This window comes from Nicotiana sylvestris, chromosome 10 (genome assembly GCF_000393655.2).
Source record: "Nicotiana sylvestris chromosome 10, ASM39365v2, whole genome shotgun sequence".
Lineage (NCBI taxonomy): Eukaryota > Viridiplantae > Streptophyta > Magnoliopsida > Solanales > Solanaceae > Nicotiana > Nicotiana sylvestris.
Window position 1 is genome coordinate 76,448,246 of NC_091066.1, and position 25,196 is coordinate 76,473,441.

General features: G+C 34.6%; 1 protein-coding gene and 1 long non-coding RNA gene across 3 annotated transcripts; one reads left to right on the forward strand and one right to left on the reverse strand.

The window, feature by feature from the left end:
* Window positions 1–7,549: 7,549 nt before the first annotated feature.
* Window positions 7,550–8,862, reverse strand: LOC138880498 (uncharacterized). Its single transcript, XR_011403200.1, has 2 exons — window positions 8,493–8,862; window positions 7,550–7,701 (listed from the first exon to the last, which is right to left on the reverse strand). It is a non-coding gene; the product is annotated as an uncharacterized lncRNA (long non-coding RNA).
* Window positions 8,863–11,273: 2,411 nt separating this feature from the next.
* On the forward strand, window positions 11,274–21,585 carry LOC104228667 (GDSL esterase/lipase EXL3-like). 2 transcript variants are annotated; one of them, XM_009781177.2, is made up of 5 exons: window positions 11,274–11,629; window positions 14,545–14,675; window positions 19,879–20,112; window positions 20,633–20,891; window positions 21,159–21,585. In XM_009781177.2, the coding sequence occupies exons 1-5, from the start codon at window positions 11,356–11,358 to the stop codon at window positions 21,344–21,346; spliced, it is 1,086 nt and encodes a 361-aa protein (XP_009779479.2). In that variant the 5' UTR covers window positions 11,274–11,355; the 3' UTR covers window positions 21,347–21,585. The 2 variants fall into 2 exon arrangements, with proteins under 2 accessions (XP_009779479.2, XP_070016510.1); XM_070160409.1 differs by lacking the exons at window positions 11,274–11,629; window positions 14,545–14,675 and adding an exon at window positions 17,549–17,813.
* Window positions 21,586–25,196: the final 3,611 nt, after the last annotated feature.

Sequence of the window (25,196 nt, forward strand, 5' to 3'; positions counted from 1 at the left end):
TAGCACACATATATATAATGTAGTCAGCCCCAAAAGTGTTTCCTATGTTCAGTTAACATCCCCCAACTGATAGGAAATGATCCCCATGATCAAAACGTGGGGAACATGATAGAGCATGCCCCAAAAACGTGCAAAGACTCAGCCATATAATCAGCAACTCCTGGACATGGGTAGTTGTAACCGCCCAACTGCATCATGTGCTCCACATGTGCGCATTTCCTTGGCCAGCTGCTGCCCAATTTCGTGTCTAGTCTTGGACCAGCCCAATGCCATTATATCCAGCTGCATTGCGCCAAGCTCCAACGCCATTATATCCAGCTGCATTGCGCCAAGCTCCAACGCCATTATATCCAGCTGCGTTGTGCTATAAATTTCCTTGACATCGCCACGAACTTGTTTGCCGCACACTGCCTGCTGTCACAGTTGATTGTTCTTGTCAAGTCGCCCCTACTTGATCAAGTCTGCCCGTTGTCAATGCTGATTTTAGCATCAAGTCACCAAGCCTTGAAGCCCTTGCCTTTGCCAAGTCGTTTGCCCACAAATAACTTAGATGCCAGTCCGCTCACCTACGTCATGGCAACATCACATTGCCAATGCCAATGCCTTGGCACTAAGCTGCCTCACTTTAGCGCTGAGGTCTTTCCCGTTTTGCCTTGTCAAGCTCCCATCCAGCCCGCCTAGTTCCGTCAAGGTCTTGGCCTTGCTTGTACGCAGCCCACTCTTGCTTTGGTGTAGTCCGTCACACCTTAGCCCTCAAATACAAGTGTAGTCCGTCTCACTTGCCTTAGCAACAGTTTGTTGCCATTGACAACACCCCCGCATTGTCTTGCATGTTGATTTTCCCTCGCACATAGGCCAATGGCAAGGCCATCATGCCAAAACCCTCGCCACTGCCGTGCCGCTTGCCGATCAGCTTTGTCAGGGGTCTAACAAACCACCCCAACCAGTTGAATTCGACGCCCTCGTCGAATAGATTCCAACACATGCTGCCATTTGCAAAGACATCACAAGTTCAGCACCCTTTTGAGAATAACGTTGTCCTTGCCCTCAAGTGCAACGTTTTTGTTTTCTCATTGCATTTCTTGTCCGTCGTTCCCACAGCAAAACCAGCACGCCAACTGACTGATTTGTAAGAACCCACACTGATTTTTGGCACCCTCAAACTCGAAATTTCTGCATCACTGCCTTCCTTGCCTTTTCTGAATTTCTAAGCCAAGACAGTCCCTTCCACGAACAAGCACACTGACCCCTTGTCTTGCAGTCTTGTCCATGGCCATCTCGACCTCATCACGAACCAAACCAAACCAAGCCTAACCTGGCTCTGATACCAATTGTCACACCGGCAATTTCTGTCCGCCGAAAATGCTGCCCGATGTGCGGCAGTCAAGTCCCCACTTGACCTCAGCCTTACCCGATTTTCTTTCGCTTCCGAGGTTTAACACTTAGAATCAATTTAAGGCAACATGAATAAACAAAGGCAACACAGATTTACGGGAACTCTTTCCCAACCTTTTATAATAAATCAATTACAAAGGAAATCTCGAGTTAGGCAAGGTGCTGCCACCCTTGGCAGGCACCAACTCACAAAAATGGCCTACACTTACACGAATCAGCCCTATAAAAGCCCCTGCCTAAGGCCGCTCGTGCTGCCACTCGTTTGGCAAGGCAATGGCACATATTTTGCCATGCTCAAGCCATAAAATAGACAACCCTATGTCTATCTTTCAGACATTTCCCTCCCTAGGTACTTAGCCCGTTTTTAAGGCTGCTAGCACACATATATATAATGTAGTCAGCCCCAAAAGTGTTTCCTATGTTCAGTTGACATCCCCCAACTGATAGGAAATGATCCCTATGATCAAAACGTGGGGAACATGATAGAACATGCCCCAAAAACGTGCAAAGACTCAGCCATATAATCAGCAACTCCTGGACATGGGTAGTTGTAACCGCCCAACTGCATCATGTGCTCCACATGTGCGCATTTCCTTGGCCAGCTGCTGCCCAATTTCGTGTCTAGTCTTGGACCAGCCCAATGCCATTATATCCAGCTGCATTGCGACAAGCTCCAACGCCATTATATCCAGCTGCGTTGTGCTATAAATTTCCTTGACATCGCCACGAACTTGTTTGCCGCACACTGCCTGCTGTCACAGTTGATTGTTCTTGTCAAGTCGCCCCTACTTGATCAAGTTTGCCCGTTGTCAATGCTGATTTTAGCATCAAGTCACCAAGCCTTGATGCCCTTCCCTTTGCCAAGTCGTTTGCCCACAAATAACTTAGATGCCAGTCCGCTCACCTAAGTCATGGCAACATCACATTGCCAATGCCAATGCCTTGGCACTAAGCTGCCTCACTTTAGCGCCGAGGTCTTTCCCGTTTTGCCTTGTCAAGCTCCCATCCAGCCCGCCTAGTTCCGTCAAGGTCTTGGCCTTGCTTGTACGCAGCCCACTCTTGCTTTGGTGTAGTCCGTCACACCTTAGCCCTCAAATACAAGTGTAGTCCGTCTCACTTGCCTTAGCAACAGTTTGTTGCCATTGACAACACCCCCGCATTGTCTTGCATGTTGATTTTCCCTCGCACATAGGCCAATGGCAAGGCCATCATGCCAAAACCCTCGCCACTGCCGTGCCGCTTGCCGATCAGCTTTGTCAGGGGTCTAACACTTAGTGACTACCACATGCCATTTTTACAACTCGATACCCAACTTTTAGTTCTGTCCAGTGTAAACGTGTTTAATTAGGGCAATTGCATAGATAGCTACTTGGAGGATCGCTAAGACAAACAAGATATATACTCTATATAGTTGCGTCAGGGCTACCGGCTGAAGTTAAAATTTCGTGTACAAACTATATGTATGAGTCTGAAATTGAGAGCTTGCCAAAGTCTAACTTCGGACTTTTATATTTGAAGTAGGCATATTGCTTTTGCACTTCAAACTTTATATATTTAGATATGAAGTTAGATTTGATAATCCCAACTTCAGACTTTATAGCTGAAGGTTGAATTATGAAGCCTAAATTATATTCCGACATTTAGGTTTGAAGTTCCCTCAGTAAAAATTAATGGAACTAAGGCCTCATTTATTTATTTTTTAAGATTAAAACGTCTGAATCTGGTACACATCTGAATATCAAGATGTCTATTAAGATTAAAATATTTGAATCTAAATACACATTTGAATATTAAATTGTGTGTATTAAGATCTGAATCGTAAATGATTAAGACTGATTGATTTTTAACAGCTGAATGTATAAAATTTATCTTTATTTGAAAAGTAATAAACATAAAATTCAAATGAAATACTAATTAATCTAATATTCTATCAATAAAATATATAATTTTTTAAAAATATGGTAGTTGCTGGTGGTGATGGCTAACAGTAGTGCTTGTGAATGCCGACTAGAGGCAGTAGTTGATGGTAGATTAGGTTGATGGTTGTGGTTCAGGGTAGTGGTAGTAGCTAGTGGTGATATTAATAATGGCGGGTGGTGGTGGTAATTGTGATTGAGGAAGGTGGCGGTGGGTAGTGGTAGTTAATAATAATGTGCAGTGTCGATTATGCTTGTTGATGATGATGGGGTGGTTAATTTTGGTAGTTGAGGTGGATGAGTGTTGTTTGTATTTGAAAATGATGGTGGTGGGAGTGGTGCGGATAGTGGGTGGTGGTAGTCGATTATGCTGGCGGCTATAATTGAGGATGATGATGGTGGTGGTGGTGGTTGAGTATGGTGGCGGCGGCGGCGGCGGCATGGTGGTAGTTGATAATGGTAGGCGGTGGAGACAATTAATAATGAATATGGATGACAGCATCTTAATGAAATTAAGTCTCTGTTATGGATCTTAATCATACAGACCTATTCAGACTCATTAAGTGGTTGTGAAGTAAAAAAACAAACACACTTAGTGATTAAGATATGAATAATTAAGATTTAGACTTCAAAAACAAACGCACTTAATATCTAAAATCTGAATGATTAAAATTCAGACCTCTATTAAATGAAAACAAATGAGGCTTAAGTATTATAACTTGTATATATACATTGACACTATATTATATTATCAATGTAACATGTTATAACACAGCTGAACTTTGTTTTTCCTAGTTAGTGAGTACAAACTATATAGACTGAATATTTAATTAAAAATTAGAACATATTTATATTAAACTTGTATATATTGACACAAAAGAGTAATGAATGCATTGATTACTTTGTACCACACATATCTATATCTATCTATGTATTTATATTTGAACGATTAAAATATTCTTAAAATACTGATCGACTTTTTTGCCCTTAAGTATTTGTATAATTTAAGGGTCTAATTGTAAATTATCAAATGATGAATTTCTTTTTCAATTTAAACTACACATACACTAACCCTACAAAGTTAATCCTACTTAGACTAGAAAGGCATGTCCATAATTTTCTTTAAAAAAAAATTGTTGTTCCTAATTATAACAAGTACGTAATTTTAGTGGGAGGATAGGAGATTTCTTCTTGGAGAACTTTCTTTCTTTCTTATTCGCATTAGGAATTTTAAGAACTCTTTTTTACATTTTTATTGTGTAAGGAACTTCATATAAATTTCATTCATTTTTGAAAAGTGATTTGTTTTTATTTACATATTAGGAATTGTTTTTATAGATACTAATATTTTTCCTTCGAATAAGATATCATGATTCTTTCTTAAAGAGGTATTTTTCTTTTAACTATAAGATATTTGGAAAGTTCTTCGATACCTTTTATTTATTTATTTAGAACTTACAAATATAGATTCACGTACTTTTTAACTAGAGATTGAATTAATCAGAATTGGAATAGAATTTAGAGATTGTATTGATTAGAATTGGAGTTAAATTATTTTCTAGCGGTAACATATAATTTTCTTTTGAATATTCGTATAGTTAAGAATTTATATTTTATTAAATATAACTTTTGTAATAATTGACATAGGATAACGTGCAACACAAGAAAAAAATGCCAACAGAATGTATGATTGACTAAATGACCTTTCTATTTTTAGTTTCGTTGTTACTAATGTATCTTGAGTAAATATGACTTTCATGTATCTGAATCATTAAGGCTTAATTAAATAAAAAAATTGAATGAAAAAAATAATATTAAGTATTTTATATTCTTTAAGTAATTTTACAACTTTAATTGTATAATTCCATGATATTTAGTTCTATTTTGTCCTTTCATTGTGCCAAAACATTATTGTTTGTTCGTTTGGATTGTTTATTATAGCTTTTTTGTTATAAGGAAACAGATTATTAAACTTTGTACATATTGAATTTCGTTCATATTCAGTTGCAATTAATTTTAGAATATTATGCAATTGGAAGTTTATTTTTTTGTATGTGTTTCATAATTTGACATAAGATATTCGTGTATCGCACGAATGTAGAGACTAGTTATTATAAAAGCACGAATATAAAAACACTAAATATTGAACGACAGAAATATGAAATATTGATGGACTTTTATACCCTTCTAAAACAATTTTATATTTTCTAAGAACAATTTCGTGTTGGATAAGATGGTAATATTCTAAAATTTTCCTTTATACATAGGACTTTAAATTCAACTACAAATTGAAATAAAATCTTAATCTTTTAAGATTCGAGTTATAATCAAAGACAATAAAAGTAAGACAAAAAGCTTCCCGATTCCAACAAGGATTCATTAATTAACTATAAAAGTTATAGTCCATTAGACTAGCTTAAACGGAAAATTTACAATATTAGTATTCAATTGACTATAGGAGACCTCCGAATATAATCATTGAAACTTCCTGTCACTACGTCTCATCCATCTTGGTGAGAATAGCCACACATCAAAGTTTTCCTGTCACGTATGATGGTGATTAATTCTTCATAACACCAGGCCTCCAAATTAGGTTTTGAAATTCAACATACGAGGTATTGGGAAGTTAGCATATCAAAGGAGATTAGTGAAAGATTGTTTATCTTTGTAGCTAAAATTTTGAATCATTCCAATAGTCTACCGTGTAGGTATATAAGTATTGCAAACTCTATGATCTTTTTTCACTTTTAAACATGATGGTATGTATACATGATACTATTTACCTAGGTTTATTGCTTAGGTATAGAAGATCGGTAGAATTAATCAAGTAAAGTTGTTTGGTAAAATATAGTGTAATTGTTAATGGATGGTGTATATACACCATATATTCTTTTAGTCATGGGTGATGTTTGACATTTTATGCAGATTGATTAGTTAGCTTATACTCTAGAAATGACTATCTTTTTATTTATTTATTTATTTATCTATATTACATTTTTGTTTCTAATTGTTCAAAGTACTTTTTTTTTGTTGATATTTTGAAATATAATTTAAACGTAGATCACGCCACAATTATGTAGGTACATGAGTGATGATCGGTTGGAAAACATTGTACCATCTCAGCCATGAACAAGTATGGTTGTGGATGAGAAACATGAAGACTCTAGCGTGCTTTCTGCAAGACTAAATGTCACACCCCTTTTTACCCCTCCAAGAGATAAGTGTAAAATGTTATGGATTGTGGGTTAAAGAGTTTTTCCAATCAAAGTGACAAATTTGAAGTAGGGATTATTTTATTTACAGAGTCGCCACTTGGAATTGATTTCTACTGGTGTTCCAAGTCACCTTTTGTTTGAATCCCTATTCAAAGGAAGGTTTGACTCTATTATTATTGGTCTGCGAAAACAAAGTCCGGGTAAGGAATTCTGTTGACCGGGGAGAAGGTGTAAGGCATTCCCTGAGTCCCGTGGTTCTAGCACGGTCGCTTTATTGACTACATTTGGCTTGAATTAAACTTGGATAAACTGTAGTTTATTTGATTTTTATGCTTTTCTTATGTCCGTTTTTCTTTATTTTAAAAAAAAATAAAGAAAAAATTTGAATAATAATCTACAACTTAACTAATGAGAGAAAATTATTGTTATGAGTACTAATTTAAAAGATGAGAGTAATGAGAGAAATTTATCAATTGACATTGCTTAAAACTAGTAAGATGTGGGCTTGTCTTGATATTGAATGAGGCAGCCCACTATTGGGTTGATGGAGTCAAATGGGCTCATGTCCAAGACAAAATCCAAAAGCCCATATGCTTTTGGACTTTAAATCTGCAAATATGGCATTTTAAAGCTATGTTACAGATTTGGCCATATCTTGTTATTTGCAATCCGTAGCCAACTATTTACAAAAATAAGTTTACAGATTGTTTTTCTAATCTACAACTTAACTACCTTACTAAATAAGTATTTTTTAAGAGATAAAAAAAAGATTATTGGGACTCTAAAATAATAATAATAATAATAATAATAATAATAATAATAATAATAATAATAATAATAATAATAATAATAATAATAATAATAATAATAATAATAACAACTTAGCTTGGTGACAACAAAGGGACAAACATGGCTACAAGGGTTCAAATTTTAATATATATGCTCTTTTCAGACAACCAAATGCCAGTGGAATTATATCTAATGCTTTGCAAAAATAAAAATAATTAAAGATATTTAACACAATTTAATTAACTAACATATCGTTATAACATTATCAAACATTCAAGAGCATATAAAAATGAATTACAATAGAAGGATAAAGCTACTAATATTTCCCAGCGTCATTATCTTTCATTCCAACTCGATTTTATGAGTTTACATGGTCCAAAAATTACCTGGACAGCAGAAAGAAGAACAAATACAGCAGAGTCAGCTCTTTCCAAAATCAACAGCAAAACAATTAAATGGGCAGCAACAATAGCAAAAGACAGCGACAACCGGCAGATTCAAACCCAAGAAAATAAAATAGAAATACCCCAGCAAAACAGTACAACTATGTAACTCCAGAAAAATCTTTCAAGACTACTCTATTTTCCTTAAACAAGTTTTTCACTTAAGAATCAACTCACAAAAGCTGCTAAGAGATATTATAGCTACTGATTTTTTCTCTTTTTTGTGTGTCTAGAGCTCCCTCAGTAAGATGGAGTGTCCTCCTTTTATATCAAAACAATAAGCTATTTCAAAAAAATTAAAAATCAATCTTTTTGACAGATTTTTCTACAAAATCTTCTCTTAAATTCAAAATGCCAGACTTTCTGGTTCAAAGCTTGTCAAGTATTTCAAACAAAATCTGCTCTCCACTATTCAAAGACAAACTTTTATTCAAACACTGTCCAAAGGTCTACATTTTCTTACCAAACAATTTGACTTTTGAGTGTTGTACTCAAAGAGTCTTGAAGTAGTAAATAAACAATCAAACAAGTATCATATACTCTTAAGTATTTTTCACTACCTCACTTTTATCAACACAAAACTATTTTACTACTTCAACAAGTGCAAAAACAGAAAATTTGACATTTTAAACTTCAAAAACTAATGCTAAAATAATTAATAATAGACAAAAATAAGATCTAAAAAAATAAAAATAAAATAAAAAATCAGCCACGAAAAATAATAGGATTTTTACTATTTTATAATTCAAGTGGCCGAAAAAATGGTGGTATGCCAAAAAAGGGTATTCGGGGAGGTCGCCGGAATTTGGCCGGATTTTGATCGCCGGATTTTCATGGTGAAATTGGCATCAATAGCTAGGTCTTGAGGAACTCTATCCATTGATGTAAGTATTGTGGGGTGGTAGTGGTTGGAGCTTCAAGAATTTGGGCAAAAAAGTGACGAGAAAGTTTCCTAGATCTAAGATTCAAGGAGTTTGGGGGATTTTTGAAGGATTTGGTTTGGAGATATGGAAGGAGGAAGTTGTGGAGATTACATGGTGTGAATTTGGAGGTGGTCCGCCGGCGGCGGTGGGCGGAGTTGGGACCGCGTAGAGAGAGTGAAGAGAGAGAGAAGAGAGAAGAAGGAGAAAAGAATTATGGGTGAAAATGAGGACAATTTTCAGATTTTTGAGGCTTTAAATACCTAAGCCAAGAGTGAATGAGATCCATTGGATCAAGATGGAATGGATCGGTATGATTTGATCTTGTTTCATTTAGTGAAACAACAGCAAAACTACGTAGTTTCAGACCCTTTCAATGACAGCCCTTTATCTTGGACACTTGGACACTTTTTCTTTCAAATTTGGCCAAATTTCTTCCTTAATCCTACTTATTAAACTAATTTTCACAAATAAATTAATTAAATAACTTATTCTAATGATCAATTAACTAGATTAATTCATCAACTGAACAACTAGTTAATTCTTAAAATGCACAAATGAAGAAAGAACTATTTTTTTTTTTAGTATTTTATGATAGGAAATATGCAATTAAAATTACAAAATTGAGAAAAATAATTAAAATAACAAAACACTAATAACTTTAGGAGGTGTTAAATAGTGCAAAAATTAGGTGTTCACACTAAAGATTTGAATGCACTATTTCAGGTAGTGAGTATGCTTCTGTAACTTTTTGTATAATTTGATATCCGTTTGAATAATCAAACAAATATTTTTAAATATTTGTGCCTTTAAGAATTTCTTTAAAATAATTAATATAGGATACCATGCAACACAATAAAAAGGCAATGCCATGGGAAATAGGGATGACTGAAATGACTTTTCATTTCTGTTTTCTTCGTCACAAATTGTATCTTAATCTTGAAGTATTACTTTTACGTACCCAAATTATTACGCCTAACTCAAATAAATTATTGCATCATAAAAAGTTTTAAATGTTGTTGTATACTTTGACTTATTTTACAACTTTAACGTAGGACTTTGTGATACCAGAATATTTAGTTCCATTTTGTCCTTGATTAAGTCAAAACTTTATAATATCTATGCAATTGAAAGTTTATTATTTTTTATACATATTTTATGTTTAATACAAGATATCCGTGCAACACGCGAACAGAGAAACTAGTATATTTAAACACGGGGACATATAATTTGCTTCTGGTCTCCGTTTGTGTGGCCATGATGGATTAATTGTGGACTGATGTTAATTAACAAATGTATTCTTTATCAAGCTCTGGTGTTCTGTGTTCAATCATATTTCTGTCGTCCAAGAAAACCAAGTGTCATCCATTACTATGGTGTGAATTAAACTTAAGGTTGAAAAACAAAACTCGGTTGATATCTTACAAGTTGTTCACCGAACCACTTCCATCTCAAGTTTTGCATTTGTGTATGAATAAGGTTCTGATATAAACCAGAAATTAGAATTTATTTATTTTTTAAATGAAAAGATAATATGGTAGCCCAACAACCTGGAGCAAGTGCTGCTTCATTTGAAACACAAGTCAAGACCGTACCAACCCAACCAACTTCATCTCCATTTTCCATGTTTACTTCAGACTCGGAGACGTTCTCTAGTCTTCTCTCGATAGAAAACATCAGCTGGTGATCACAGCTAGGCAAAGCACTTATGTAAATATTCTACGTGCTTTTTTTCGGATTTAACTTATACTAATATAGATCAGCAGTGTAAAATTCTTTAATGGTATATAACAGTATATTTTAACCCGTTATAGCAGTTAATTTGTCTTATTTTTAAGTTGTTAATGTGAACAGTTATTTACGGTTATCTTTTAGGTGATTGCCTAGCTTCTTTTTTTTTTACATTATTATTTATTCGTGCAAAGAATTAAGTTAAACTCTTTTTTTCCTCTTGAAACGTGTATGCTTTTGTGGATACCTACTTCTATTTGAGGTCTTTCACTACATTGCTTTGCAGCATCCTAACTGTAGCACTCTATATATGGATAATTTTTTTTTAAACTAGTCATCTATATTTCCACAAGACATGCACAATCAAAATTCATAGCGGTGTCTAAAATATTCGAACTGGTACAATTATAGATGAGACCATTTTTATTTATTAACTCTACACATCTTCATAGGGGAACCTTTCAAGAAATTAACACTACCTGAATTTTGATTAAATATAGATTAAGTAGGTAAATAATAAGAGGAAACTTCTATTTATAGTAAAAGTTCGTGAACTTAAGCAGCAAGGCAAAATTTCATAAAGGGTCCAAGAAGCCATTGACATTGACATGATTGTCTCATGCATCATAAATGATATCCTTAATAGAAAGCAAAATTCTTTTACTCACAATTCACTTCTTCTAAATCTCCAGTTGTTAACCCCAGAGGCAATCAATTTACAGTCACTCCGTTTGCGTGATGGCGACTATAATATATCTATATATTATAACAGGAGTAAGCTAATCAACTTAATTAATTAATAATGTATTATTCTTTTCTAAAACCTCTATAAATAGCAGAATCCCCCTTTACTACGTACTCAAGTCTGCCATTTAAAAGCTCTAATTCGGACCCATATACCTCGTTTTCTTCTTCTTCTTCTTCTTGAACACAAAGTGTTAGAAATATGTTGTGTTCTCATACGGTGTTTTCTTTACGTGTGATGTTTTGGTTCTATGTTATTCTCCTGTGGCTTGGTGCATGTGAAGGGAAGACGGAGCTACCAAAGAACTTGAATATAAAGGCAGTTCTTGTGTTTGGAGATTCCATCGTTGATCAAGGAAATAACAACAATATAACAACGTTAATCAAGTGCAATTTTCCACCTTATGGGAAAGACTTCATTGATGGAAAGCCAACTGGAAGGTTTACTAATGCCAAAACGCCGGCGGACTTGATAGGTATTATCTTAAGTTCTGGTCTTTTCATGCATCTACTCTTCTTCTTCTACTTCCGTCTTCCTACCCCCAAAATTTGTGTCTTTTTTATCACATACGGACGAAATTATAAACCTAACACACGAGAGAAAAAGATTCAATTAACACAATCTTAATTATTAGTCTAAGATAGTGCTAGCAAAATGAGCTCATATTTTGTTAATCCGACCATATTTTAGTGGGTTGGATGAGTGGTATTTAAGTTGGGTAAAATTTGTCAAAATAGCACGGGCTAGCGAGTTTTCGGATTAGTCATTCAAAAATAGTCAGCATTTGTAAAGTCATTGAAAAATAACCACTATTTTGCTGCAACATGGAAAGTTCCAGCATAATATACTGGAGATCGGTGCACTTGTGTATGAACTTGTAGCATATTATGCTGGAACTCCAACACGCGGAAAGTTCCAGTATAATATACCGGAATTCCAGTATACTTATGCTGGAACTCCGGTATAATATACTGAAATTCCAATATATTATACTGGAATATTTTTTGGGATCTTGAACAGTGTTTTCGTTCAGATTTATCTTTACATGAAAAGTAGCTAAATTTCAATTACTTTTGAAACTGTGACTATTTTTGAATAGTCACCTGTACATTTGACACTCCCGTAAAATTTGGGCTTCAACCATATTCAACCCATAGAAATATGGGTATTTATTGGGTAAAATATGGGTCAGACTAGTGGGATATCTTCCAATTTTTGCTCACTCAAAATACATGATATCATTTTTTTAAGTGAAAATGCTGTAAAGGTATTCTAATTCGTATAGTTGACTATGTGAGTTTTTTTTCCTTCTAAACATTATAAGTACTATTTACTATTGTTTAGCGTCCTTGTTCTTTCTAGATGCATACTTGAATACCAAAAATAGTTTAAGTAGAAGCAAATTTGTATAGTTTTTTATTTGTTCTTGAAGAGTACATGTTAAGAAAGAGAGTATTTTTCCCACTTGTAGTACATCACTTTCGATAAAGAGGTACTCAAAGTACGCTAAGGGTGTGTGTGGTACGAAAAAAAATATTTTTTGGAAAATATTTTTTAATTTTTTCATGTTTGGATGACTTAAATATTTTGAAAAATATTTCTCTCATGAACTCATTTTCCTCCAATTGGAGAATATTTTCCTTATCAAGAGAAGGAAAACATTTTCTAAAACTCTTTTTCAATCTTTCCACCCTATTCCCCATCCCTACGAACCTACCCCTACACCTTCACTCACTCTCACCTCCCAAAACACCCTACCCCCACCCCTCTTCTCAACCTTCCCCACCCACCCAACTCCACCCAAACCCACACCCACACCCACACCCACACCCACTCAACTCAATAGAAATATTATTAAAAGTAATTTCTTTTTCATTTCACAAAATGAGTATTTTCTTTTCATGGCGTAAAAAAAAAGTATTTTCTTTCACTTCAACAAAATAATACTTTCTTTTCATGATGTAAAAAAAGTAAATTCTTTCATTTCAAAAAAAATGATGTAGAAAAAGTATTTTCTTTCATTTCAAAAAAATAAATATTTTCTTTCATTTCAAAAAATTAGTATTTTCTTTTTCAACCAAATTTTTTTTTGTAGTATATTTCAACGTTGAATTTGTATAGAGTCATATATTATTAGTGAATTTTTTAATATATTTTTGAAATAAATAGGGTCTTTCCATTTAATTTACAGTAAATTCCTTTTTTTTTTTTAATTTGTTTAGTTTTATATTGGATTGCAGACAATATATGAACAAGGTGAAAAATGCACAGAGTTATTTATTATTAGTAATATAGCTTGATGTGCATTAAGAACATTTTCTTCATAAAATGAAAACTGTCATATTTTGTGGAAAAATAACTTTAAGTTTACAATATGGTAGTCAAACTTGAATAAATTTAATGAAGAAGAGTAAATATTATTCCGGTTAAGCTTATGTCACTAAATAATCTGCAGAGGAAAAATTATAAATTGTACTTAAAAAAATATTACACTTAATAATATGGGTTCCATATTCAACCAGCTTATTTGACACCCAACCCGTTTTTGACCTCTATGAAATATGGGTGGGTCAAGACCCAACTCATTTTTGCTTAACCCATTTTTAATCCACCCAAATCTGACCCAGCCCGCCTATTTGCTACCACCAATCCCAGGGGCAGCGGATATATAGTTTGAATATTATGGGTTCGGAGTAAGTTATTTGTACATATTTAATAAATTTTTAATTGACATACAAAATGTGAACCAAAATTATTGGGTTCCAATGAACCCATAATTTATGCACTGTACCTGCCTCTGATTAGTTATGATCCAAGAGCCATTTTACATTTGAATGTCTATTACAGTAAATAGGGAAAATGACATTGTATAGTCGATCTCAAAATAATAGTTGTATATATTTTTTGTATTTATATACATTTTGTATGTTATATACAAAAATTATATAGATTTTATACTCTTTTTCGTCTAGCGAATATAAATAATTTCTGGCGCGGGCTAAAAGTGAAAAAAGCCCTAAATAGTATTGCAATTGTTGCTTTGCTTAAACACAAATTTAAAATATTCATCTTCTTTTTTTAAAAAAAAAAAACATTGAATCTTCTATGCATAATCAATATCTCTATAAAATCTTACACACACCGGGAATTTACATCAAACTATATTAACTTATTATGCATAATTGATTTAATGAGGTGAGAATACATTAATTAACCGCGGTTAAGTGCTTTAAATTCATCCGCAACATACATGTCATGCATCTATTTATTTGTTGTAAACATCATATGCCCGTTAATTTTAAAATTTTGATATTACTTTTTTGTTTCTTTTATTGTGTCTTTTGATTTGTTGGGATTAGACTTTTGACTTGACTCTGATACTCATTTTAGTGGAAGAACTGGGCATTAAAGAGTTAATGCCAGCTTATCTTGATCCAAAATTGCAAGCTGAAGATCTTAAAACTGGAGTAAGTTTTGCATCAGGAGCTTGTGGATACGACCCTCAAACAGCTGTTATCACGGTGGGTATTTTTCATTTTTGTATTTGCATTTTATCCACACACGATATAAAAAATATGTACACAATTAAATCACTTTAAATCTAACAACATTTTAGTGTGTATATTTAGAGGCGGATGCAGTACTATAACATCGGGCCCATCAGAACATAGTATTTTTTGTGCGATGCATAATTTATGTGCAATAATTCTTTAAAATTGCAAGACATGATAGATATGAACTCATAATTTTAAAAATAAAGTGGGTTCGGTGTTAAAATTTTATTGAACTCATAAAACTTAAATTTTAGATTCGCCTCGGTTACATACTAAGTTGGTATTTCAAAGGAGCTAGGGCAAATACTCTATTATTAGCATAATCATCATATCATATCATCATCATACTATATTATAAGCGGGAAGGCCTTTAGTGTGAAGTTGATTTACTAAAATATCCTTTAAAAGCTAAACGACTAATCTACCCTCAATCTATAAGTAAAATTATCTTCCATTAAATGATTAATTTTAGCTACTTAATGTTGGCATGTACTTAATTAGAAGAGCTTTTCATCTTCTAATAACTACTCCTAACCTTTTGATATACTATGTATATCGTGTAGCCTTTTCATATGATGTGTGAATTTTATCTTACTCTTTATTAGCAATAAATTGTAGCCTTTTCAGCTTACCTCCTTTTATTAATTCCCATTGATCAATTGTTTTTCTCATTCCTTTTCAGAAATTACACAGTATTTTTTAGAATCCCTTCAAATTATTAAAGGCCTTTTGAATCATTTCTCTCATAGATCCTTTTTGGGAAAGGGTAATGTCACTTAGACCCGTGAAGTGTAGATTCTTACCTCTATTGGCTGCCCCAAGAGCAAAGCTGGAAAAAAAAATAAGCATAAAGGAGGGTATCTTTACTTAGACCCCTGAAGTTTTAAATTCCGAAAGTTTCACCTCAAATAGTAGTAGTAGTGACGACCTCAGTAACTACTCTACCTGGGATCTCAGGTATTATTTGGAAGGATTTATGAATTATGATCCGGTAATTATTTGGATCAACAAATTTGAACCTAATTTGGAAAAACAATTGATGACATAATATGAAGACATTATATGCGAAATGATACCATATGATGATTGTTTACCCTTAAAACGGATAACAATTAAACTTGTACGCGGTTTTAAGGATATGTGGATTGATTAAATACAAATAATCAAGAATATGGGATAAATGATTTTAAAACAAAATAAATAATCAAACCAATTGTAATATTACGGCGCAGCTCGAACTTAGGCCGAACAGTAGTTTTGCCCTCGATCGGGCCCTTGGTTCGAAGCCAATTGTGAATGAAGAATAAACAATAAAATAAGAACTTTGCAATAGTTAGAAAGCAGAAAAATAAATTTATATTGTCTTGATTTGCGTGTTAGAATGACTTCCTCTTTATATAGTAGGAGAGTTTCACTCCTAGTACAAGTCTAAAAAAGGTAAAAATTCTCCTTTCTTGTTAATTACTGATCCGTAACGGACATCAGGCGAGATCTACACCGTGATATCCTATTAGGTACGGATATTGCGGCCCTCTCTTAGTCATGCGTAATCATTTGCCATATTTTTCGAGGTCTTAGAGCTCGTTTTGGGTCCCAGAAGCATTGCTTTATCATGCCTGGCGATGAGCACATCGTTCCCGTTTTATGGGTCTCGGTACGAAAGGCTCCCATCCTCGGTTTCAACCTCGTGTGCCCGTGCCCTTTTTCCGTCTTCTTCACCGGGAAATCGGGGTATGCATTGTCCCCCATTTTACCCGTATACAGATAATCCCCTCGTTTTCTGAAGAGTAGGTTTGCCAGAACGATGCGAAACGAATAGATGAACCCCGGTTTCCTCCTTCGTAAGTTATAACTGAGATGACGAGTAAATCGAAACGTCCCATCAGTCGCGTCGTTCTAACTTCGGACACGTGTTGGTCATCGGCTGGCTGTCTTCGAATATGAAAAGTCGTGCATTGATTGCATTGTCCCCTATAAAAGCTTTAACCCTCTTCACTTCTTCCACTTTCCGATTCTAAACTTTACCTTCGAACATTCTAACGGCTTTTAAATTCTCCAGATCTTCTTACATTGTTCATTGAGCCTTTATATCTTCATCTTTACTCTTCTTCTTTGAACCTTTATCCCAAACCTTCATATTTTCATTCTATCTTCAAATCTCTATATTTTTCCTCAGACCTATATTTCCAGATTATAATGACTAAAACATCCAAGTCAGTGCCTCAACAGGCCATCCCTTCATCCTCCCACCCAATCGCAGATGCCGAGGTGGTCGTTCCCAAAGTAGCTCAAGAGCCCCCCACGAAGAGCTTCATACTTAGGAGTTGCTCTATCGCGAATGACTTCAACGTCGAGAAGGCCTCTAGTTATATTATTATTATTATTATTATTATTATTATTATTATTATTATTATTATTATTATTATTATTATTATTATTATGAAGCCCAAAGAGTAAGATTGAAAGACGAAAAAACCCTTATAAAATTGATGGACTTTTTTAGCCTTTCAGCATGCATTATTTCCTTAGTATTAACATATAAAAATTTAAAATCATTTGAAATAAATAACATTAGATAAAACAAAAATAATGTATATTTTAATAGGAAAATCAATCAGCAAATTCATTGCCACCCAAGAGACTTTTGGATAAGTGTAACGTCTAGGAATTAGCAATGTTTACACGTTATGTCTTAGTTACTATCCCATGTTTAGGTTTTATGTTTAGAAGACTTTATCTGGGGGAAAACGACTGTTTACTTTTTAATTTAAGGATTCTAAAGGTTTCTAAGATACAGATACATTAAATATTTTCAACCTTCTTGCAGTTACACCCATTATTTTACTTTCATTCCCTGAAATTTTCAAGACTCATTCATCTTTTGGGATGCCAGAGCTTAACTTTGGAGTTATTCTTGTATTCTCCCCTAAAAACTTTCTTTCCTTCTCCAAAATTCTGCATTTTGCTTTGTCTTCTTCAACTTTCATTTTTAGAATTTCCATCAACAATTGCCCTCTCCGTTATAATATTCTGGCGTCCGATGTCGGAAGCAACATAATTAGGGGGAAAAAATCACAAGCAAAAGGTTTTGGCAAGCACAATCGAGTAATTTTTTCTCTTTATGTAGATAAATTCTGATTGGTAAGACGAATAGACAATGACTGAACTATTATTTTCATTAAGAAAATTGAATTTGTTATATTCGAACTGACAAAATACCAGATTTTTATTTATGACTTCAAGTTAGTTTGAGCCTTTTCTTTTGTTTTTGTTTCGTTGTTTACTTTTAAATATTTGGCGAAATGGCTTCCTGACCACTTAAATTTGTAGGGCTTTTGAAAGTCGATACACAAATTTTGGGTTTTCCCATTTGAATACTCGAACTCGTGAAACATATAACTAATAAACACATTTGACCATTGACTATGCTTATGTGGCGGTAACTTATCTTACATATGGACATAGCGCGTACAAATCACATTCAAATGGCGCGTGTGTGCCGATTTCCATAATAGAAACACCCCCCCCCTCCGGATATCACCTGCTACACAGCACCCCTGTATCTTCGCACCATCCCCAACGACCAGAAACAAGGCTTCACCCATAAACCACAGCAATGACCAAACTAACCCAACCGGTCCCTCCTCCCCATCTACGCCTAACAGTGCCTTCCCCCCTCCCCATCTACGCCTAACAGTGCCTTCCCCCCTCCCCTTCTTCATTAGAAGCTTTGAAGCTCTTCACTGCACAACAATGGTGGATTTATGCTCGAAAAAAATACCTCAAATAAACCAATGGTCTAGCTTCCTAAACATCACAATATCTCCTACACCTACTAACCTTTGTCTCCAGTTGGTCGGAGATGGCATTCCAGTGGTCCAAATCGCCCAAGAGCAATGTCAATCGATTCCTGCTGCTGAGGAGGTCACGCCAATTGGCCATTACAACAAATTAATTGTCACAACTTTAAAGAAAATAAATTCTGCGACAGTGCTGATCGGAAAATTTCTCCGGCAATCTACCTAGCTAGAAAAAAATAGAGAGAGGAGAAGACGAAGAAGAACCTAGGAAGGGAGTGCTGATATGGAAGTAGAAGAAAGAGTTGCAGGTGTGTGTGGGGGGGGGGGGGGGGCGAGATGGGAAAGAACGGGGAAGGGGAAGAGGAAGCTGGAAGGGTTCAAGTGTTTTCTTTTTTATTGTATTTATTTTTATTTTTAAATATAAATATAGGTGACAATTTTTATTTAAAAATTACACATGTCATTAGTTGGGTGGGGTCTTAGTTTTGGATTGGTCAATTGATGACTGGATGGACACGTTTGTGTATGTGTAATACACGCGTATAGGCTCAAGGGTCAGATGAGTTTATTAATTATGGGTTTCACGAGTTCGAGTGTTCAAACGGGAAAACCCAAAGTTTGTGTATCGGCTTTCAAAAGTCCTACAAGTTTAAGTGGCCAGGAAGCCATTTCGCCTAAATATTTTAGTTTTATGTCGTTTGTATTTCTTGGTTAGTTCAATTTTTGCTGCTTTTATTATTCTTTATTGTCAATTTCGTTGCATAATAAAAATTGATTCCCATGAATCTTGCTAATTTTAAGTGGCATGTCTAATTTTCACGCTATAAGTTATGACGTTTTATTCTCAAGTTTTTGGTCGATTGCAATATTGCATATGGAATTCTATTGTTATGAAGTTAAAAACGAATCGATATGTATTATGTATCTGCATTAGTAGATCTAAAATAAAGAGGTAAAGCAGTTATAGCAAATTAGCAACTTTAAAGTCTATGATAGGGTTCACAGAGCATCATGTCTGTTTTTAAGTCTGTGAATGAGCCGATAGGTCCAATCATTTTGGGTTTAATAGTACATCGCCTCTGCTGATCGACAAGGCTCACCATTCGTCATTTGAAGCTTGTATTTTTTCCTTCAGATTTAGTGTTAATCATCACAAACATGTGTTAATAATACGTATGTTGTTTTAAAAGAGTTATAATGATTAACATGGGATACACGTGCAACACACGTGTCCACAAACTAGTTATAGTAAACGTACAAATACTTTTTATACTGTCATTGAAACTTAAATTTATTTCTTATCGTGATAGTAGAATAAACATGTAACTTTATAAATGTCTTTTTTTTCTTAAATGGATGAAAAAATTCAGTCCGTAATACCACTATCAACACAATTGAATTATTTTCAAGAATATGTTGGGAAGCTAAAGGGATTGGTTGGAGAAAAAGAAGGCAACGACATACTACACAACAGCTTATACTTAGTGGTAGCCGGCAGCAATGACCTTGCCAACACCTACTTCACCGTTGGACTTCGCCAGAAGCAGTATGATATTAACTCATATACTGATCTTATGGTGGACGGAGCTGCTGATTTTATCCAAGTATGTATATGAATATGCCTCTCTAGTGCAATTTATGGTACCCTATCTGTCATTAATTTGTATTATGAGCGCCAAAGCAAGTTAACCTTTGTCCCTATTAGTTTAGTGGACTCAAATGCATGTCTACAAAATTAAAACAGATATTTTTTCAACTATTTTAAATGTGAAATTTAGCCTACTAGATTAATGGGGATAGAATTTAAAGAGTGGCCTAACAAAATGACATACGGTGCAGCATGGGGGCCAATTTGGGCATACCCATCTAAGATTTGAGTTGATTTGGCTAAATATGTAGCTAAAATTGACCCATAGGGAAATTTGTCAAAATATTTTCCAATTTTTTTATTTGATAGTTAGATAAATTCTAAGAAAACAAATTAAAACTTGGTCAGAGTTGCCGGAGTTAAGCAAGGATTAGTGTTCTCATTTGACAATCTAATTTAACCAATTGACTTTGACTTGAGTCAGCACATCAATTAACAATCATTGTTAATTTGATTTATTTATTTTTATTTGGAAGGAATTGTACAAGTTGGGAGCAAGAAAGATAGGGGTATTTGGGATTCCACCAGTTGGGTGCTTGCCATTCCAGAGAACAGTGAGTGGAGGAATATTTAGAATGTGTGTGGAGGAATACAATGAAGCTGCACTATTGGCCAACACTAAGTTATCAGCTGCCATTAATGATTCACTATCCAAGAAATTGCCTCAATCCAAGCTCGTTTTCATTGACCTCTACGATCCTATGCTTGATCTCATCGTCAACCCTCAAAAATATGGTAAACTTTAATTTAATCTTTTCTAACTTCATTCATTTTTTTTTTGGGAGTTTCTTCTTTATGTGTAGGGGTATAAGTGTTTAACTTTAAAATATAGAGCGTGTATCTGCAATTAAGGGTATTCAATGTATTTACCAAAAAGATTATTATTATCTTTGTTCACTACTGAAACCTGAAAGGTGTAAAATTAACGTGCTTCATTTATTTATTTAAATTTTGGGTTTGAGATTATCCAGTGTTAAGTGAAATTTGATGATGGTGTCTCAGGATTTGAAGTGGTAGAAAAAGGATGCTGTGGAACAGGAAACATAGAGGTGCTAATGCTATGCAAATACGGTGGGACATGTGAAGATGACACAAAATATTTGTTCTGGGATAGTTATCATCCCACTGAAAGAGGCTACAGGATCCTTGTTGATCAAATGATGAAAAAGTATATCAATAGTTTCACATAAAAAAGTATATCAGATTGCTTCATCACCGTCCTCTCATATCTGTATTTGATTGAAATACTTTTTATGTTCTTTTACAGAGTGTGTTTGTATCCTGTACAAGTTTGAACTTTTGTAGTTTGTACCTTTTTTTTCTTTCATTTACTCCTAAAGGATGTTTTGTTTTTGTTGAGATTTATGTACTATATGATGGTCTAAATATGATAGCAAAATGTAAATTAGCCTGGGCCAGTCTATTTTTTAAGTTAACGACGCAAATATTTTTACTCTATCAGTATGTTTAACCTGTAATAACGCACAACAGTTACCATTTTAGCTATGTTATCAATTAATGCTTATTATAAATACTTACTATTCCCTCCGTTTCAAATTAGATGAGCTACTTTCCTTTTTAGTCTGTTCCAAAATAAATGACACATTTCTAAATTTGGAAATAATTTAACTTTAAACTTTTCATTTTATCCATTTTACCCTTGATAAGAAGCTTTTATAACCACACAAATGTCATTGACCCACAAAGCTTTTACCCCTTAAGCTTTTAAGATCACAAGTTTTTAAAGTCTTTTTTTCTTTCTTAAACTTCATGCCAAGTCAAACTACCTCATCTAAATTGAAATGGAAGGAGTACTTGTTATTACCTTACAAGTTATCCGTGTAAATAATTTTTTTTTTTTTTTACCTTCAGCTTATAGAACTTAAACTCCTCGAATATAGACGATAGTTTCTCATTATAGAGGGGTGTAGTTGCTGGCTAGTGGTGAGGGGCAACAATGAGATTAAAGTTAATTCTTTCCTCTCTTTATGCAACATTACACACATTTATCTCATTTTGTTTCTACGTCATCAGGTGAAGGTATTCTTCCATTGCCTTTAATGAGTATCACGATAATTAATTTTTTTTTTTTTTTTAAAAGGCAATTCGATGAGCTTGTGTAAATGGAAATTATTAGTTTTATTTTTTAAATTTTATATACATGAGGGAAAAGGGGGACAGAAAGGGGAGGAGGAATACTTAGTAGCGGATTTGAACCTCCACCTACTTGGTGAAAAATTGTGCAGTATAAAGTAACATGGTGGTTATACATTAAAGAAGTGAGGATTCATATAGCCGACCCTACTTATTTAGAACCGAGGCTTAGTTGTTATTGTTGTAGTAGTGGTGGTGGTTATTTACTGCTTGTGTTGGCTGTTATCAGAATGTCAACAGGGTTCATCAATAGCTGAAGTTAGACTTTGATTGCAAAACAGAGATTTCTTTGCAAATTCGTGTAGGGCAAAGTGTGAGATTTAAAAATACCTAATTTGTCTTAAAAGGAAAGTTATCTGGCATTGGAATGAAAATGGAGCTGAATAGAGTGGAATTAATATATAGGATTCATATAACCGACAATTAGCTTATTTATCTGTTGTGTCAAGGTTTAAAATTGATCTTTGTCCCTAGTTCTCTGCCTCTCTCTCCTTACCTCTATTGGTGAGACAAGCACAAAAATTGTCAGTTCAATTCATCCTAATCTTATCAGCAGATGTATAACTGAAATTCATAGTTTGTTAAGTTCGTAACTCAGTAGTATAAAGACATATGGACTAAGTACTTAAATCTATTAAGATATTTATTGTATTGTTCAAGTAATTAGTTAGAGTTAGTTAATGTCACTATTAGAGTTAGTTAATTCATTGTTAGAATTAGTTGTTGCCAGCTGTACAAGTACATATGTATATATACTCAATGAGGTATCAGAAAAAGCTCTCGAGCTTCTTTTCATCATTTTCCTGTTCTTCTTCTCCATTTTCTTCGTTCATCTCTAGAAGCTTCTTCACCTGCCATGGTAGATATGGCTGAGCTCAATTGCTCTGTTTTCAGCAACGATCTTTACATGGTATCAGAGCGAGGTTAATCTCGTATATCGTCTTCATTTCTATCTTCTTGTTTCATTTCCTTTGTTTTTGATTCCATCAGATATTTTGAGTTTAGCCCTAATTTCGATCTTTCGTCTCATTTACTTGATGTCGAAATCTGTAATAGTTGAGAATAGAAAATCCTTCTGTTTTCTCCCTCAATTACATTTTGTTATGGATGTCACTGATCAAGACAATTCAACCGGAGTGGAAACTACCGCCACCGTCACTCCGACGGGCACCTGATTTGATCATAGTGATCCTCTGTACCTCCACCCGTATGATAATCCAGGAGCTATGCTAGTTTCAACTGCATTTGATTCTTCTACTTCTCCAGTTCCAACTTCTCTTCCTATCACTTCTGCACTATCTCCACCATATTCACCTCCACTCATTGATTCTTCACTAGTACATCATCTTCTCACACTCCTGAGAAGATCACAGAGGGAACACAAAACTCCTGTATATCTAAAAGACTATGTCCACAAAATCAGCAACACTAATAAACACTCTTTTTCTCTCAGTACTTTGTTTTCTAAATGCCACCACATAGCCATGAATCAATAAATCCTAATAGTCAGGCTTTGGTAAACAGTATTTGCAATGTTAGTGAGTCATCTTCTTTTGAGGAAGCTGTTGTCAGCCCTGCTTGGCAAGCAGCCATGATTCAAGAATTTGAAGCTCTTTATGCTAACAATACCTGGAATTTAGTACCTCTTCCATCTAATAAGAAAGCAATAGGCTGCAGATGGGTCTACAAAATAAAACACAGGTGTGATGGCATAGTAGAGAGGTAGAAGGCCATGCTAGTTGTGAAGGGCTATACTTAACTAGAAGGTGTAGATGTCACAATAACATTTTCTCTTGTGGTGAAGATGACCACAGTGAGAACCTTGATTGCAGTAGTAGTAAAGAACAATTGGGCAATGTTCCAATTGGATGTAAACAATGTTTTCTCCATGGGGATTTACATGAAGATGTGTATATGTAAATCTCACCAGGCCTTATGGTGGAGGATAAGTCAGTAGTTTGCAAGTTAAATAAGTCTTTATATGGGATCAAACAAGCTAGTAGACAATGGTACGAGAAACTAACTGAGGCCTTGTGTTCTAAAGGTTTTAGTCACTCATTAAATGACTATTCATTATTTCACAAACAACATAGAGATTCAGTGGTTTATGTGGCAGTTTATGTAGATGACATCTTGGTCACAGGGACATATCTGGAGGAAATACTACATTGAAAACCTTTCTTCATGACAAGTTCAAGATAAAAGGACTTAGGTAATTTGCACTACTTCTTAGGCCTAGAAGTACTGTACAAGCCTGATGGTGTGATCATTTCCCAAAGAAAATTTGTTTTGTACTTATTGAAAGAGTACAATTGTTTGGAATATACTGCTTTTAGCTCCCCACTTGATCCTAATGAAAAACTTAAAGCCAAGGAGGGTAAACCTTTGGATGATCCAACCTTTTACAGGAAACAAATAGGGAAGTTAAACTTTCTTACCAATACTAGATTGGACATAGGTTTTGGGATTCAACATTTAAGCCAATTCATACAAGATCCTAGAGAGCCTCACTTGAAGGTTGCTTACCATCTCTTGAGGTATCTCAAGGGTGATCCTACATTAGAAGTCCTTATGTCCAAATCTGACGATTGGACTGTTAGAGCCTTCTATGACTCGGATTGGGCCTCCTGTCCAGACATAAGAAGATCTGTAAGTGGGTACATTGTTTTGCTGGAAAATAGTCCACTCAGCTGGAAGTCCAAGAAGCAGGAAGTTGTTTCTTTATCTTTAGCAGAGGCAGAGTATAGGTCACTTAGAAAGGTAGTTGGTGAACTGGTGTGGCTAAGCAGACTTTTGGTTGAACTGAGAGTTTCCTCTATACACCCCATTCCAATATTCTATGATAGTTTGTCAGCCTTGCACATAGCTAAAATCCTGTGTTTCACG

Excerpts from the sequence above, each read along its gene's own strand:
- LOC104228667 (XM_009781177.2), top strand. The coding sequence starts at position 11,356 with ATGTTGTGTTCTCATACGGTGTTTTCTTTACGTGTGATGTTTTGGTTC. Across the intron at positions 14,676-19,878 it reads CTCAAACAGCTGTTATCACG|TCCGTAATACCACTATCAAC; the intron begins GTGGGTATTTTT and ends GAAAAAATTCAG. Across the intron at positions 20,113-20,632 it reads GAGCTGCTGATTTTATCCAA|GAATTGTACAAGTTGGGAGC; the intron begins GTATGTATATGA and ends TTTATTTGGAAG.